The sequence below is a fragment of the Pseudorca crassidens genome, chromosome 3 (assembly GCF_039906515.1).
Source record: "Pseudorca crassidens isolate mPseCra1 chromosome 3, mPseCra1.hap1, whole genome shotgun sequence".
Lineage (NCBI taxonomy): Eukaryota > Metazoa > Chordata > Mammalia > Artiodactyla > Delphinidae > Pseudorca > Pseudorca crassidens.
This window is the reverse complement of record NC_090298.1, coordinates 112,227,622-112,246,765: the sequence shown is the minus strand read 5'-3', so window position 1 is coordinate 112,246,765 and position 19,144 is coordinate 112,227,622. Positions and strand designations below refer to the sequence as shown.

The window sequence follows — 19,144 nt, the reverse complement described above, 5'->3', positions numbered from 1 at the left end:
CCACTCTTGTGGAAAATTTACTTAATTATTTGTGGTCATTTAATGCCTGCCTTCCCCATCAGACAGGAGGGTGGGCGTATTTCTCTACTTGCTCTCCACTGCACCCAGAGTGCCTAACAGAGCATATGGCATATGACAGGTGCTCAGTCAGAATCTGCTAGTTGACTGTCTAGTGAAGACAGGTGTGGGGTGTTGAAGTCCAGGGTTGGCACCCGTTCCTTGACACCTGGACAGCACTGCCACCTCCAGTTGCTAATTTGCCAGTGGTATCCTCTGCAGAAAAAAAGTGTTGGATTTTCAGCCACCCCCAAAAGGAACCAGCTGGTGAAGCTTCCTCAGTCCTCACCTCATTCATGGCCTGGCCATGATGACCAGTGACCCACCCCATGGCTGGTGTTACCCTCAGGTCTGTATGACGTGACCCTCCCTGCCAGGTAGGCTCACACTGACTGCCGAATCAGCCAGTGTTCTGCCAGGAAACAGCACGTGCAACTTGGACAATTGGAGGAGAACTTAATAAAGGTACCTCCAACATGTGAGCTGGGTGTAGAGAAACCAAAAGCAATGGTAAGGAATCCCAGGGTCAATAACAGCAGAGGGGGAGCCAGTTACCACTCATAGACCTTAAGAGTCCAGAGGCAGAAGCCTTGAAACAGAGAGTACAACCTTCTATAAGCCCTAACTTTCAGTGGAGGGACACAGCCAACCTGCGATATCCCCAAGGGAGGGAGCTGAGAGAATCAATAACCTGACCTCACTCTCCCTTCATGCCAACACAACAGAAGCCAGAAGACAGAAGAGCCAGTTGTTTATTCCATATAGGACAGCTACTCAGGGCACAGAGCAGGGTGGAGAAGGCTGAAGAATGATCTGAGAGACAAACAGAAGATATCCAGCACACGCTGTCCCCTCTCTGAGGTTGGTGGTTAAGTGTAGTGACAGAGAAGTGTGGTACAGAGCTTTGACTGTGAGGTCAGGCAGACAGAGGCTTGAATTGTAGCATCTCAACTTCTCTGTTGGACCTTGGTAAAAGACTTAGGGGATGCTGAGTCTCAGTTTACTCATCTATCAAATGGGGACAATAACAACATACATTTCATAAGCATTTAAAGACTAAATAAGATGATGCTCAAAAAGCACTAAGCACACTGCCTGGCAGATAATGAGTGTTTTCATTACTTCTCATTACTCAGCAAGCCGGCTGCCCTGCCTCTTTCCAGGACACGGCAGGGAAAGGAAAGATCTGTGTATTCCTGTTAAGTTTTGAATGACAAGAAAGGCCAAAGGGTCTGGACTTTAATAGGGCTCTGCGGAGTAGGGCGAAGAAACAATGGGAATAAGGCCTCCACTCCTGGGCCCAGCCATGCCTCCAGGTGGCTGCCTTCCCCACGGAGGGACCCTGAGAGCATGCTCTGGCAAGCAGCAAGTTACCCTGGGATCTGCTGTGTTTTCCTCATCTGTCCTTCACAGGCACCTGAGCAAGAGTTACCTTCTTACGAAAGTGGTCCAGCAGGGTGCAAAGTAAAGCGTGGGCTTTGCAGTCAGAGATACAGGCTCTGCCAATTACCAGAATCGCAAACGTAGGCAGATTACTTAGCCTCTCTGAGCTCAGCATCTTCATCTGTAAAACACGGATACTCACGGAATCTATCTCATAGGATCGGTGGGAGGGCTAAATAAGATAATGATAGCACTATGCACAGTTCCTGGCTCCTAATAAGAGCACCATAGATGTCGGCTATTCGTTATGATGATTATCATTAATAATGAAGTGCTCAGCACATGAGGGTACGCCTCAGTAAGCGCTAATACACGGTTCCTCCCGACTGAGTCACCTGCTCAGGGGCCTGAACATGGCCCGGGCATCCCGCCCCGCCGGCCCCTACCCCGGACCGCGAGCGGAGACCACCGGGGGAAGGAGGTCGGGATAACCCGGGGAGACGCGCTCTAGGGGGCGCCAGGAAGAGGCGAGGCGCGCAGCGCGGGCCTTCGCGCAGGTAAAAGAGCGTCGCCCGGGTAGACAGCCACCTCGCCGGTCATTACACGCACGGCCGCCCGCGCCGCCGCCCACGGCCCCAGCCCGCACTCACCCTCCTGGCTGCGGGCGGAAGGCCCCAGCACCCACAGCAGTACCTGCCACCAGCCAAGGAGCCGCATGGTGCGCGGCGGGCAGCGGCCGCACCACCCAGGCCGAAGGGCAACCGGCACACAGCGACGCGAGTCGCGCTCCTTGCCGGAGGAAGGCTTGAGGAGGAGAACTCGGGAGCGCGGGCGTGGCCCCGCGCCGCCATCTTGACAGCTGGCAGCTGCCGCGGGCGCCATCTTGAAGCCGGGCGGCCGCCTCCCGTCTCTGGCCTGTGCCGTGGGACTCGGGGCTGTTTGGGAGCCAAGCACCCGCCATCTCAGGTCGTTTCGAAGTTTCCTGACCCTCAGGTCCTGGGCGGGGTTCCGGCAGAGGCCCGTTGCCCTCTTTCTTCACCCGGCAATCGGGGCCGGGCAGCCGGCAGCAAGCCCTGCGCCCGCCCAGCGCTTCGTTCCCGGGCCAGAAAGGCCCGGAAGCGTCCTCCTGGAGTGCCCCATCCAGGGTCAGATCCCTTTCCTCATCCATATTATCCTTCCCAGGTTGCCAGATAAAACACAGGATGCCCAGTTAAATTTGAATTTCACATAAACAACGAATAATTTTTACTATAAGAGACCGACCGAGGCTGGGCTGCGGTAGTTTTGCTATAGTAAATTTTCTAGTGGTTCCAGGAGGATCTGACACAGTGGACAACATGCGTGGAAAGCCCACGTTCTTGATCACCACATTCATCTTTTGGCCAACAACCTCCCTCTCCCCCAACAGTGTAGTAGCAAATATTTTCTTCTTTAAATTATTCTCTCCCATACCCTCCATACTGGTTTTGAAGGTCATGATAAAGCCATTAAAGGATAAAGGATTAAGGGGATTTAGGCTTAATGAAAAGGAGGCTGATTTGACTCATCTGGACACTCCAACGTGGGTGCTCTGTGGTTACAATTCCTTCCTTTTTGTTATGTCCTTTTCCCTCTCTGTGTTTGTGTTTTGGTTGTTTGGACAGATGCACTTAAAGATGTTAGACTTGTTGCCTTTCGATAAATACTATATATACACTCTGATGGAAACTCAATAAATACAGCCAACAGAATAGAATGCGAATTTGACTGTCTCGCCACCAGGTGGCACATGCACTTATTTGCAGTGAGAAAATTGCATTCAGGTTTGAAACTTTGATTTTACTTTCGTTTCTAGGGGGTAAAAAAGTTGACATCATCCTCTTCCTTTGGCTGAGATGAACTCTATGCACCAACACCATACAGCCCGGGGATTGTTCATACAAGAATCTGATAATAATTGGAATTGTCCTTCACAGCTACACACCTGCACTCCTGGTGTTTTGTCTCCCCTGATCGGTTTGCATAAATTTTTTTAATCTATTGAGTCATGAGGACCTCTTTGTCTCTCTCCCTCCCTCTCTCTCAACAGACAAGTATTTACTTTCATTTAGATCACTGTGGCAAAGTGTATTTTCCAAAGCTTGCCACAAAAATATTCCCCATCCCACATGTTGCTGTGCAACGTAATTTTGCCACTGGCCCATCAATAGGTAGAATCTAATTCCCCTCCCCTTGAATCTGGGTGGTCCTGTGATTCACATATAACCAAGAGAATGTGGCAGTGTATGAAATGATCCTGTATGACTTCTGAGGCGACACAGCTTTATCCTTTTTTGCTGGAAGGTTTGCACAGGCGTTCTGAGCCACGAAGTAAGTAGATGGACTGTCCTGAGGCTGTATGCTCTGAGGAAGTTCAAACCTAGCTTGCATAGGGAAGCCGTGACACGTCAAGAAGAGAGATGCCTACCATCACCAGCTGAGCCTGGCCCCATGCTGTTGCAGCTTCGGCAACCATTGGACTACTACTGCCTGAGAGACCATAGCCAGAGATGCACAGCTTGAGCTGTTTCCAAATTCCTGACCCACAGAAACAGAAATTTTAAAAATGTCATTTTAAAAATGGTTCTGAAGAACATAGGGGCAGGACAGGAATAAAGATGCAGACGTAGAGAATGGACTTGAGGACAAAGGGAGGGGGAAGGGTAAGCTGGGACGAAGTGAGAGAGTGGCATGGACTTATATATACTACCAAATGTAAAATAGATAGCTAGTGGGAAGCAGCCGCATAGCACAGGGAGATCAGGTCGGCGCTTCGTGTCCTCCTAGAGGGGTGGGAGGGAGACACAAGAGAGAAGGGGATATGGGGATACGTGTATACGTATGGCTGATTCACTTTGTTATAAAGCAGAAGCTAACGCACCATTGCAGAGCAATTATACTCCAATAAAGATGTTGAAAAAAAATTGTTATTTTAAGTCACTAAGTTTTTGGTGATTTTTTAAATAGAATAGATAACTGGATTGTGTTGTTTTGTAATGTAATACCTTTCATCTGAAGAGGATATTTAATTAATAAATCAATACTTTGGGCATGTATTCACATAGTTATTCTTCCAAGCTCCTTTCCTGTCTTTATCATTTTAATTTTGATGGACTTAAGATGACCCAATGTACTCATTATTATTTCATCAATACTGGATATGCTTTGCAGTTATAACAAAAGGAGATTAAACTAAGCTCCTTCAATAATTAAGTAGCCTCCCAAGATATTTAAGAGACTTGTGTCCTGAAGCACAAGGTAGATCAGGCAATGTACAGTAGTTAAGAAAACTCTAAAAACATCACAGGCCATACCCTAAGTTTCATTCCTAATCAAAACCATGCTTTACTTTGATGTACATGAGATGCTACCTGGTATAATCACAAGTATAAACCTCAACTGTAAAACAAGGAGACCTCTGCATTTATTTTTTTTAACGTTTTCTCTTTTTTTTAATTTATTTTATTTTTTTGGCTGCACTGGGTCTTCGTTGCTGTGCGCGGGCTTTCTCTAGTTACGAAGAGCGGGGGCTACTCTTCGTTGCGGTGCGCGGGCTTCTCATTGCGGTGGCTTCTCGTGTTGCGGAGCACGGGCTCTAGAGCGCAGGCTCAGTAGTTGTGGCGCACGGGCTTAGTTGCTCCGCGGCATGTGGGATCTTCCTGGACCAGGGCTCGAACCCGTCTCCTGCACTGGCAGGCAGATTCTTAACCACTGCTCCACCAGGGAAGCCCCGACCTCTACATTTCTGATCTGGGTATTAAGCCTTTGGCATTTATGATTTCACTCAGATGGCTTTCTCCCAGAGATACCATTCTTATTTGACTCATTAGGAAACTAAAGCCAGAGAAAATGGCTCAGTGTCACATAGGGAGTTTCTGACACAGCTGAAGCTAGAATATCAATCTGAATTCAAAACTTTTTACACTGATATACAACCAGTAACCCATTTCAAATGTTATCACACTGTTAACCAATACTTCATAATAGCTTGTGTAATAAATATTAGATTTAACTAAATTGTGTTTAAAAGCTAATGAGAAGGATCCTACTGAGAGAGGTTTCAGACACAGGAGAGAGGATGATTTGTGAGGAAAAAGTACGGTGGGATCCAAAGAGGGATAAACTAGAGACAGTAAGAGGAATATTTCCTCCATTGTAATAGGAGGAAAGGATGAATGCAGATAAGCTATTTTCTCTGTCAAGAAGAAAGGTGGTCTGCTGAGAGAGAGCATGCGGTGATCTAAGTATCTAAGGAGAGTGGAGAGTGGAAATCTGAAATAACCTGAATAAAGAATGGCATGAGAGCTGACTAAGGATACTACTAAGATAGTGTTGGGGATCCAGCTGTGGTTGCAAAGCAGGAATTTATAGTGGCAAATGGCACAGTTAAGCATTTTTCTCCAATAGCATTTAGCAGCTCTGGAGTAAAAGGGAACCAAAATTAGCCCAGAGTTAGTGTTTTGCCAGGCTTGCATGATGGAAAGTCCGCGGCAGGGGGATAGGAGGGAGTTAGTTGAAGATAATGATAGTTGCTAATGTCCTTATCGGTATAGTTGTGTCTTAACATCATTTTGAAAGGGAAATCTTATGAATTGGTTATTCCTTAGGTATGTGAGTACTTAGTATAACCTAACAATCATGTACAATCAGTGTATTGATTATCTAGTGTTGCATAACAAATTACCCAAAACTTTGTCTTAAAATAGTAATAATCATTTATTATCTCACACCATTTATGTGGGTAAGGAATTCAGAAATGGCTTAGCTGGGTGGTTCTAGCTCAGGATCTCTCATGCGATTGCAATCAAGATGTTGGCTTGGGCTGCAGTTATTTGTAGGCTTGACTGGGGCTGGAAGATCTGCTTCCAAGATGGCAAGTTGACACTGACTGTTAGTAGGATGGCTCAGTTCTTAACCATGTGGATCTCTCCATAGGAGAGTTTCTATGTTCTAATGATATGACAGATGGCTTCCCCCAGACCAAGTGATCCAAGGGAGCAATGCTAAGTGCAGTCCATTATGTCCTAGACTCAAAAATCACACATCGGGACTTCGCTGGTGGTGCAGTGGTTAAGAATCTGCCTGCCAATGCAGGGAACATGGGTTCGATCCCTGGTCCAGGAAGATCCCATATGCCACAGAGCAACTAATCCCGTGCGCCACAACTACTGAGCCCGTGAGCCACAACTACTGAGGCCACATGCCACAACTACTGAAGCCCATGTGCCTAGAGCCTGTGCTCCGCAACGAGAGAAGCCACCGCAATGAGAAGCCTGTGCGCCACAACTAGAAAAAGCCCGCACACAGCAACAAAGACCCAACACAGCCAAAAATAAATAAAATAAATTTTAAAAAAGAAATCACACATCATCATTTCTGCAATATCCTATTGGCTACACATTTTACCATGCAGGAGGGGACAACACAAGGACATAATACCGGGAGGTGAGGATCACTAGGAGCCATATGGGGCTGGCTTACCACAACTGAGTAATAAGATTTGAATACCAATAGTATTAATACTTGATGATGTTATAATAATAAGAAAATAACATAAAAATTACTTATCCAAGCCATTACCTAATGGTCAATTACCTACTTACCTAATATGTTCTTCCTCCCCTATTCAATTCATTGAATCTGATTTTTTTGAGATGTACTTGAGTTTACAACAGATTTGAGAAGTTCTGTTTAGGAAATGGCAAATCCTCAAGCAATAAAGAAATCCATAAATTATGATTCAACTTACTGTGTTTGATAGTATAACCAACATAGCATTTGGAGATACTGATTCACTAATCCCACCTTCAAAATATTAAAACTGACATCAAAATGGTGACTATAAAAAATTACAGGGAGTTCCCTGGTGGTCCAGGGGTTAGGACTCAGGGCTTTCACTACCATGGCCTGGGGTTCAATCCCTGGTTGGGGAACTAAGATCCCACAAGCCCCACGGCATGGCCAAAAAACCCAAAAGGACAATAGGCTATATATATTTTGTTTTAAAAACTAAAACATGCTTTCTAGCACATGCTAGAATACTCTCTGACTTAAATTATAGCAATATTTTTTGGGTCTATTTCTTAAAGCAAAGGAAATAAAAGCAAAATAAACAAGTGGGGCTAATCAGACTTAAAAGCTTTTGCAGAGCAAAGGAAATCATCAACAACCTACTGAATGGGAGAAAATATTTGTGTATGATATGACTGATAAGGGATTAATATCCAAAATATATAAACAGCTAATAGAACTCAACATCAAGAAACAAACAACCCAATTAAAAAATGAGCAGAAGACATGAATAGACATTTCAGAGAAGACATACTGATGACCAACAGGCACATGAAAAGACGCTCAATGTCATTAATCATCAGAGAATTGCAAATTAAAACTACAATGAGATATCACCTCACACCTGACAGGATGGCTGTCATCAAAGAGACCACAAATAACAAATAACAAGGATATGGAGAAAAGAACTCTCATACACTGTTGGTGGGAACATAAACTGGAGCAACCACTGTGGAAAACAGTATGTTTCCCAGAAAACTAAAAACAGAACTACCATATGACCCAGCACTTCCACTCTGGGTATATATCTGAAAAAAACAAAAACACTAATTTGAAAAGATACATGCACCTCAATGTTTACAGCAGCATTATTTACAGTTGCCAAGATATGGAAGCAGCCTAAGTGTCCATCAGCAGACAAATGGATAAAGAAGATGTGGTGTATATGTATACAATGGAATACTACTCAGCCATAAAAAAGAATTTTTGCCATTTGCAACAACATGGATGGACTTGGAGGGTATTATGGTAAGTGAAATATGTCATACAGAGAAAGACAAATACTGTATAATATCACTCATAAGTGGAATCTAAAAAATAAAACAAACTAGTGAATATAACAAAAAGGAAACAGATTCACAGATACAGAGAACAAACTAGTGGTTATCAGTGGGGAGAGGGAAGGGGGAGGGGCACGACAGGGGTAGGGCATTAAGAGGTACAAACTATTATGTATAAAATAAACAAGCTACAAGGATATATTGTACAATATAGGGAAGAGAGCCAGTATTTTATAACTATAAATAGAATATAACCTTTAAAAATTGTGAATTACTGTGTTGTACACCTGTAACTTATATAATACTGTACGTCAACTATATCTCAATCTTTTAACAAGTAAACAAAAAAACAGTACATGCAATTCTTAAGAAGGCAAATAAAATCATTCAAGTCTTGGAAGTATCCTTACATTCAAGTCTTCCAAGCAAGAATAACTGCGCAGGGACTACCCTCGTGGTCCAGTGGCTAGGACTCCGAGCTCCCAATGCAGGGGGCCCAGGTTCAATCCCTGGTCAGGGAATTAGATCCCACATGCCACGACTAAGATCCAGCATGCCACAACTAAGATCCAGCATGCCACAACTAAAGATCCCGCACACCGCAACTAAAAAAGATCCCAGAGACTTCCCTGGTGGCACAGTGGTTAAGAATCCGCTTAACAATGCAGGGGACACAGGTTCGAGCCCTGGTCCAGGAAGATCCCACATGCTGCAGTGCAACTAAGCCCACGCGCCACAACTACTGAGCCTGCACTCTAGAGCCCGCAAGCCACAACTACTGAGCCTGCGTGCCTCGAGCCCGTGCTCCGCAACAAGAGAAGCCACAGCAATAAGAAGCCCACGCACCACAACAAAGAGTAGCCCCCACTCGCTACAACTAGAGAAAGACCGCATGCAGCAATGAAGACCCAACGCACCCAAAAAGAAATAAATAAAATAAAATAAATAAATTTATTAAAAAATAAAAAAAAGATCCCAGGTGTCGCAACTATAACAGATTCCTCATGCTGCAACTAAGACCTGGCACTGCCAAATAAATAAATATTAAAAAATATAATAATAACTGTGCAGAGAATTCCCTGGCGGGCCAGTGGTTGGGACTCTGCACTTTCACTGCTGAGGGCGCGGGTTCGATCACTGGTTGGGAAACTAAGATCCCACAAGCCGCAAGTCGCAGCCAAAGGAAAAAGAAAAGAACAACTGTGCATCAATTGATGTTCCTCTTCTTTCTCTTGTCCATTCCCCACTCCAGATAACCTTCAGATAATGTAAAGGTTAAAGGAATATCTTGTGATATTGCCTGATGTTCTGCTAATACAGAAAACAAAATGCCCAAATCAATGGGCATGTTTTACAAATTTGAAAATTCAGCATCTGCTTTCATTTTATTAAGATACTTTCATGTTAAAAGACCTTTTAGAATGTATAACAAAAGTTAAAATTATCATACTAAAATATGTCAGGTGATGGGTTAAGTATTTTAGTTTGGTTATATATCCCATATAATTCTTGCAATATCTCTGGCATAGACATTATATACATTTTTTAAATGAAGAAAATAAAAGCTTAAGTAATTTGCCTAAGGTCCCCACGTTAAATGGCAGAGCTTGAATTTGAACCTGAAACTAAACTCTGTCAGTATGCCAAATTGCCCGAATGCATTAGTAAGTCCCCTACATATGAAGGAGTTCCATTCCGAGAGCACGTTCATAAGTCCAATTTGTTTCTAAGTCCAACAAATTAGCCTAGGTACTCAACTAACACAATCGGCTACGTAGTACTGTACTGTAATAGGTTTATAATAATTTTCACACAAATAATACACAGGAAAAAAACACAAAAAATACAGAAAACAATTTTAAACTTACAGTACAGTACCTTGACAAGTACAGTAGTACAGTACAACAGCTGGCATACAGGGCCTGGCATCGAGTGAACAGGCAAGAAGAGTTACTGACTGGAAGAGGGAGAGGAGGTGGGATGGTAGAGCTGAAGGATCGTCAGCAATGTGAGACAGAAGACAAGCTGCAATTTCACTCATGCCTGACGCTGATGGCACAGGTTCTAGTTCCTTGCTAGATTCAATTCTACCTACCCTCTTGAAAAACGGATCCAGTGATGTCTGGTTAGTAGTGTACCAGCTACATCACCGCTGCTTTTACGCTTGCTTCTGGACATCCCGGGCTTGAAATAAAGATACTGTATTACTGTACTCTATACAGTACTGTACAGTATACAAAAACACAACCACTTGTAGAGGATGCACGCATGTGACAATGTACACCAGACATGGGAACTAACTTAAGTGATTCAACATGAGAACACATGTTTGCATCGCTGAAAGTTCACAACTTGAAGGTTCGTATGTAGGGCACTTACTGTATTCTCATTTAATTCTCACTACAAACCTATCTCTGAGGCTTAGATTAAGCAACAACTTGAGAAAGGTCATAAACTACTGAGTGGCTGTGCAGGGACTCAAATCCAGGTCCATCTCTAAATCCAATGTGTTTTGCTATAAACACAGAAATTAAAAGTAACACATATTATAAATATCAAATTAGGAATATGAAACAAATAATTTACTGAAATAGGCAGTGAGTGCCCTAGAACAACACTTTACCAGTAGTCAATATATCTATTCCAAATCAGGGTTCAAACTTTTCACAAACGCCAGATCAATAATATCTAACTTCATATAAGCTAACTGCAACAAAAGTATTACTTTGTCAAATGCCATGAAGAGAACAAATCTTTATTCAAATACCTCTGCTCTCATTGGGAAGCTGCTGTGTGGGATGCTATGGCAGGGGTGAAGGGGAGAGAGAAAAAGGTTTAGAGGATGCTTTAGAAGAGCAGGAAACTGGCCATTGGTAAGACATCCGTGTGCTGAGAAGGACTGTAATTTGAAAACAAAAGTAATATGTTTAGCCATATTTCATTCACACTTCTAAAGTCTGCTCAAAGGGATACCCAAGAATCTGAAGTTCACTTGGAACAGATCTCAGGCCAGATGTTGTACTTCAAACTAGTGCCTTTTTGTTCTCTTTGCTTTCCTTCCTCATCCCACCTTTCTTTAAATATCCTTTGTTTATAAAAATCTTTTTAAAGATAATAGTGTCATTGTAAGGATTCTTTCAAACAGTTTAAATATTTTGTAAAATAGCAAAATTCTAGAAAATAAAGAGAATTCTTCTAAAACCCATACACCCTAAAATTCAAAGTAGAGCATATTGCTTCCCTAAATTGCCTTGTTAAGTCAAAAGACCCTTTTTTGTGAGTCTGGGACATCTTCTCATACCAAAATGCAAGGAAGCAGACAAAGAATACTAGGCCTATGCCAAAATGATTGAGGAGCCAAACTGGCTCCTACAAGCCAAAGATGGAACAATTTGAGCATAAAAATGAATAATTTCAATAGAAGGAGATATATCATATATGTTAGAATCCATGAGTTCATATTGAAAAATATTTTTTTAAACCTTCAATGAACCAAAAGTACGTCAGTGATTCTCGGTTTCTGTTTGAAAGTAGAGAAATAATGATTATTTGACTGGTTTCCCTATCATTTCATGAACTAGGTGTTCTCACCTATACTATCAGCCAGGTTAGGTCCTGCTGTCTCTTGAGTGAGGCTCATTTAGGTCAAAGCAGCCAACCTATACTGAGAATGTGGGGCTCAGAAGTCTCCAGCACCCTGAGATAGTGACCAGTGAAGACAGCATGCTCACTCTCTGTTGCTGAAAATGGAATGAAGGAACTTTTAGGACTTAATAACTCCTTTAAAGAGAAACACCTGTATCCATGCTTGGAACAGAGCTCACACGTCAATACTGATCTGCAAATGAGTATGGTTTTTTGGTTTGTTTTTTTTGTTTTTAATTGAAGTGTAGTTGATTTACAATATTATGTTAGTTTCAGGTATACAACATAGGGATTCAACATTTTATAGAATATACTCCATTTAGAGAAATGCAAATAAAAACAAAAATAAACAAATGGGACCTAATGAAACTTCAAAGCTTTTGCACAGCAAAGGAAACCATAAACAAGACCAAAAGACAACCCTCAGAATGGGAGAAAATATTTGCAAATGAAGCAACTGACAAAGGATTAATCTCCAAAATTTACAAGCAGCTCATGCAGCTCAATAACAAAAAAACAAACAACCCAATGCAAAAATGGGCAGAAGATCTAAATAGACATTTCTCCAAAGAAGATATACAGAGTGCCAACAAACACATGAAAGAATGCTCAACATCACTAATCATCAGAGAAATGCAAATCAAAACTACAGTGAGGTATCACCTCACACCAGTCAGAATGGCCATCATCAAAAAATCTAGAAACAATAAATGTTGGAGAGGGTGTGGAGAAAAGGGAACACTCTTGCACTGATGGTGGGAATGTAAATTGATACAGCCACTATGGAAAACAGTATGGAGGTTCCTTAAAAAACTACAAATAGAACTACCATACGACCCAGCAATCCCACTACTGGGCATATACCCTGAGAAAACCATAATTCAAAAAGAGTCAAGTACCAAAATGTTCACTGCAGCTCTATTTACAATAGCCAGGAGATGGAAGCAACCTAAGTGTCCATCATCGGATGAATGGATAAAGAAGATGTGGCACATATATACAATGGAATATTACTCAGCCATAAAAAGAAACGAAATTGAGTTATTTGTAGTGAGGTGGATGGACCTAGAGTGTGTCATACAGAGTGAAGTAAGTCAGAAAGAGAAAGACAAATACCATATGCTAACACATATATATGGAATCTAAGGGAAAAAAAAAAGGTCATGAAGAACCTAGGGGTAAGACGGGAATAAAGACACAGATCTACTAGAGAATGGACTTGAGGATATGGGGAGGGGGAAGGGTAAGCTGTGACAAAGTGAGAGAGTGGCATGGACATATATACACTACCAAACGTAAAACAGATAGCTAGTGGGAAGCAGCCGCATGGCACAGGGAGATCAGCTCGGTGCTTTGTGACCACCTAGAGGGGTGGGATAGGGAGGGTGGGAGGGAGGGAGACGCAAGAGGGAAGATATATGGGAACATATGAATAACTGATTCACTTTGTTATAAAGCAGAAACTAACATACCATTGTAAAGCAATTATACTCCAGTAAAGACGTTTAATTAATTAATTAATTAATTAATTAATTAAGTTATTACAGGACTTCCCTGGTGGTCCAGTGGTTAGGACTCCATGCTTTCACTGCAGGGGGCACAGATTCGATCCCTGGTCAGGGAACTAAAATCCCTCATGCTGCACAGTGCAGCCAAAAAATTAAAATAAAATAAAATAAATTAAAAAATAAAGTTATTACAAACAAAGGCAGAACACTCTGACGTAAATCACAGCAAGATCTTTTTTGATCCACCTCCTGGAGTAATGAAAATAAAAATAAACAAATGGGACCTAATTAAACGTAAAAGCTTTTGCACAGCAAAGGAAACCATAAACAAAACAAAAAGACAACCCACAGAATGGGAGACAATATTTGCAAATGAAGCGACCAACAAGGGATTAATTTCCAAAATACACAAACAGCTCATGCAGCTCAATATAAAAAACAAACAAACAACCCAATGCAAAAATGGGCAGAAGACCTAAATAGACATTTCTGCAAAGAATATATACAGATTGCCAACAAACACATGAAAGGATGCTCAACATCATTAATCACTAGAGAAATGCAAATCAAAACTACAATGAGATATCACCTCACACCAGTCAGAATGGCCATCATCAAAAAATCTAGAAACAATAAATGCTGGAGAGGGTGTGGAGAAAGGGAACCCTCTTGCACCATAATTCGAAAAAATTCGAAAACCATAATTCAAAAAAATACATGCACACCAATGTTCATTGCAGAACTATTTACAATAGCCAGGATATGGAAGCAACCTAAATGTCCATCAACTGAGGAATGGATAAAGAAGATGTGGTATGTATATACAGTGGAATATTACTCAGTCATAAAGAGAACAAAATAATGCCATTTGCAGCAATGTGATGGACTTAAGAGATTGTCATACTGACTGAAGTCAGTCACAGAAAGACAAATATCATATGATATCGCTTATATGTGGAATCTAAAAGAAAAGGGTACAACTGAACTTATTTACAAAACAGAAGTAGAGTCACAGATGTAGAAAACAAACTTATGGTTACCAGGGGATAAGGGGAGGGATGGCAGGGAGGATAAATTGGGAGACTGAGATTGACACATACACACTACTATATATAAAACAGATAACTAATAAGAACCTGCTGTTTAGCACAGGGAACTCTATTCAATACTCTGTAATGGCCTATATGGGAAAAGAATCTAAAAAAAAAAAAAAGAGTGGAGATATATATATATGTATAACTGATTCACTTTGCTGTACACCTGAAACTAACACAACATTGTAAATGAACTATACTCCAATAAAAATTTTTAAAAAGTAGTTATTACAAAATAATGGCTATATTTCCATGTGCTATACAATATAACCTTGTTTATTTATTTTATACATAGTAGTTTGTATCTCTTAACCCCATACCCTTATTTGCCTCTCCCGCCTTCCCTCTCCCCACTGGTAAAAAAGAAATTTTAACCAGCTAATCACCTTTGGAAGATGATAGAGAACTCATTATTCTGAAAACTGATAGGTAAAAGGAAAGAATTAGGTGTTTATGTGTCCTTCCCACACAAAGTTTATTTCAGGGTAACCAAATATTTGACAAGGGGAAGCTTATTTGTATAGAAGTATTTGAGCCAATTAAAGAAACAATAGAATTTTAAATTGCCATTTAGCAGCCCCTAATGAAATAATGAAGCTAGGCCATCACCAAAGACTACTACGATGGTTAATTTTACGTGTCAACTTGCCTGGGCTAAGGGATGCCCAGATAGCAGGTAAAACGTTATTTCTGGGTGTGGTTGCAAGGGTGTCTCTGGAAGAGATTAGCATTTGACTAGGTAAACTGAGAAAAGATCACCCTCACCATTGCAGGTGGGCATCGTCCAGTCTGTTGAGGATTTGAATAGAAGAAAGTGGTAGAAATAGGGCAAATTTTCTTTTTAATTCGAGCTGGGACATCCATTTTTTCTTGTCCTCAGATATTGGCGCTCCTGGTTTTCAGGTCTTTGGACCTGGAGCGAGACTTGCATCATTGGCCCCCTGATTCTTGAGCCTTTGGACTGGGACTAAAACCACTGGCTCCCTGGTTTTCAGGCCTTTAGAATCAGACTGAATTATACCACCAGCTTCCTGGTTCTCTAGCTTGCAGATGGCAGATCATGGAACTTCTTGGACTCCTTAATCTCATGAGCCAATTTCTGTAATATATCTTTATCTATCTATCTATCTATCTATAGTTATTAAAACCATTAAGTGAAAAGCTGAAGAGGAATTCTTAAGTGGATGAATCAGGCTAAGAACACTTTAATATCACCATAAAAGACAATCAGTTATTATGGACAAACTAATATGATGAAACAGGAAGTGCAAAACACTGCCTAAGATGGACAAAAAATCAACACGGAATCTCATAACACCTCTAGAGCTCACTACCAATTTACAGAAAATACAGGAGTTAGAGAACTTCAAATAACACCATGGGAGGGACTTCCTGGGTGGCACAGTGGTTAGGAATCCGCCTGCCAATGCAGGGGACACGGGTTTGATCCCTGGTTCAGGAAGATCCCACATGCCGTGGAGCAACTAAGCCCATGCACCACAACTACTTAGCCTGCGCTCTAGAGCCCGTGAACCACAACTACTGAGCCCACATGCTGCAACTACTGAAGCCCACATGCCTAGAGCCCATGCTCCGCAACAAGAGAAGCCACTGCATTGAGAAGCCCACGCACTGCAATATGAGTAGTCCCCGCTCACTGCAACTAGAAAAAGCCCGCGCACAGCAACGAAGACCCAATACAGCCAAAAAATAAATAAAATTTTTAAAAATAAATAAATAAACCACGAAAATGCAATCAACAAAATTCAGAATTTGGGGGGAAATGACCTAGTTCCCTCAACAAATAAATTACAAGAGGAGAAAAAGAGAAATGGAATCCATAAGAGAGACTTAAGAGACATAGAGATTGAATGCAGCTGGGCACCTTGTTTGGATGGTAGTTCTAACACTTATGTGACAAAAATTATTAAGAAAATATTAGCAAACAAAATCCAGCAATATATAAAAGGAATTATAAACCATGGGTCCCAGGAATACAAAAATGGTTTAACATCCAAAAAAATCTATTAATGTAATATACCATATTGAATAAAATAGAACTATTTGTAGAATAATGTAGAATAAACCACATGATCAATTGATGCAGAAAAAGCATTTACAAAATTCCACACCCAATCATGATTTAAAAAAAAAAAAAAACTTTCAAAACACTAGGAACAAAGGGAACTTCCTCTTAAAGGATATCTACCATAAACATACAGCTAACATTACACTTAATGACGAAAGACTGAATGTTTTCCTGCTAACAGGAATAAGGCAATGATGTCCACTCTATTTCTATTCAACACCGTATTGAAGGTTCTAGCCACTGCAGTAAGCAATGAAAAGAAATTAAAGGTGTAGAGTTTGGAAAGAAAGAACAACTGTCCTTATTAAGAGATGGCATGATTTTGTATGTAGAAAATCCTATGGGAACTCCCCAGAAAACTACCAGAAATACTATGTAAGTTTAGCAAGGTTACCAGATACAAGATCAGTACACAAAATGGACTGTATTTCTGCAGACCAGCAACAAACAATACTTAAAGTGAAATAAAGAAAACAATTCCATTTATAATATCATCAAAAATAACAAAATATCCGGACTTCCCTGGTGGTCCAGCGGTTAAGACTCCGCGCTCCCAATGCAGGGGGTCCGGGATTTGATCCCTGGTCAGGGAACTAGATCCCGCATGCTGCAACTAAGAGCCCGCGTGCTGCAACTAAAAAAAAAGGATCCCGCATGCCACCACGAAGGATCACGCATGCTGCAACTAAGACCCAGCGCAGCCAAATAAATAAATATTTAAAAAATAATAAAATATCTAGGAATAAATTTAACAAAATAAGTGGAAGTTTTATACCCTGAAATCTATAAAACACTGCTGAGAGAAATCAAGGAATACCTAAGCCAAGGGAGAGGTATACCATGTACTTAAGTTGGGATATTGTTATGATGGCACATCTTTCCAAATTAATCTATAGATACAATATAATCCCTAACAAAATAATGGGGATTTGTAGAAACTGACAAATGTATCCTAAAATCTATAAGGAAACATAAAGACCAAATTAGCCAAAACAATTTTAAGGAAGAAAAACAAAGTACGAAGACTTACACTACCTGATTTCAAAACTTATTTTAAAACTATATAAATCAAGGAAGTGTAGCATTGGCATACGTACTAGCATATAAATCAATGGGATAGACAAGAAAGGCCAGATATAAACTTATACATTCATGGTCAATTGATTCTCAATAAACATGCCAAAGTAATTCAGTGGGGGAAAGGATAGTCTTATGGTGCTGGAATAATTGGTTAGACATACAAAATACAATGAACTGTATACTTACAGTGGGTGAATTTTTTGATATGTAAATTATACGTCAATAAAGAGACAGCAATTAAATAATTTTTTCTTACAATTATCGGAAAATTAGGACAATTTTTTTGTTTCTGTCCACACCGTATAGCTTGCGAGATCTTAGCTCCCTCACCAGGAATTGAACCAGGGTCCCCGGCAGTGGAAGCGCTGACTCCGAACCACTGGGCCGCTAGGGAATTCCCAAATTAGGACAATTTTAACACTGTCTGGATACTTGGTGATATCTAGGAATTATTATTTTTAAAAGTGTAATAATGGTATCATGCTTATCTGATTTAGAAAGTCTTTAGTTTTAGATTTATGTATTGAAATATTTTAGGATGACATGATATGATTTGGAGAATTTGCTTCAAAATAATTGAGGGGGAAAGAGAGTGGGTAGGGATATAGATTAAAAAACAAAAGACAGGTCTTGAATTTTTAATTACTAAAGCTTGGTGATGGCCACATGGAGGGTCATTATACTCTTATTTTTACTAAGTTTTGTGAAAGTTTGTAATTTCCAAAATTAAACAGAATTTTTACAAAGACTTCTTCTGTATGTGCTGTTTTTGTTACAGTCCTACAGTTACTCAAAAAAAATCATGATCAGTTTCAGTCATCAGCCATTCTGCACCTGGCATATTGAGGGTGTATAACACTTTGCAGTTATTATTTGTTTCTTTATGTGACAGAGGGAGCACAACAGCCATAGAAGTAGCTCCCAACATGATCTAAAAGCCAGCATCATCACGATTTATGAATGATCTCTTATCTGATACTTCTTTTCTTAATTTACTTTTTATTGAAGTATAGTTGATGTACAATGTTGTGTTAGTTTCTAGTGTATAGCAAAGTGATTCAGTTATACATATACACTTTTTCATATTCTTTTCCATTATGGTTTGTTACAGGATTATCTGATACTTCTGAGCTTATAAGAGAATGAGCACAGTAACCAGTTTTTCTGTGGAAATTCATCTAAAAACATGCCTAAAGCTTAGGACTAAGCAGATGGGCTGGAGTTTCACTGGCTCTGTGCTAAAATTAATTAGCTAGTTTGAGAGATAAAGCATGTTAAAATATCAATTCAGAACAAATAAAAACTGCATTACATGGTTTAAGTTCTACATATTAAGGCATCTATTTTCTAGTATGCATTCCTAGAGGTTAGGGACTTGTGTCTTGTTCAGTATGTGAGCTGCTACATTGTACAGGAGAT

General features: G+C 40.7%; 1 protein-coding gene across 3 annotated transcripts in view; it reads right to left on the bottom strand.

Moving 5' to 3' along the window:
• TXNDC15 (thioredoxin domain containing 15) overlaps window positions 1-2,623 on the bottom strand; it is a 76,066-nt gene extending 73,443 nt beyond the window's left edge. The window contains exon 1 of one of the 3 annotated variants that reach the window (XM_067731792.1): window positions 2,134-2,623. In XM_067731792.1, coding sequence (XP_067587893.1) covers window positions 2,134-2,608 — 475 coding nt within the window. In that variant the 5' untranslated portion in view covers window positions 2,609-2,623. Of the gene's footprint in view, window positions 1-1,489; window positions 1,598-2,090 lie in introns of those variants that run through there. The other 2 variants (XM_067731793.1, XM_067731794.1) reach the window with 2 other exon arrangements.
• Between the last annotated feature and the right edge of the window lie 16,521 nt (window positions 2,624-19,144).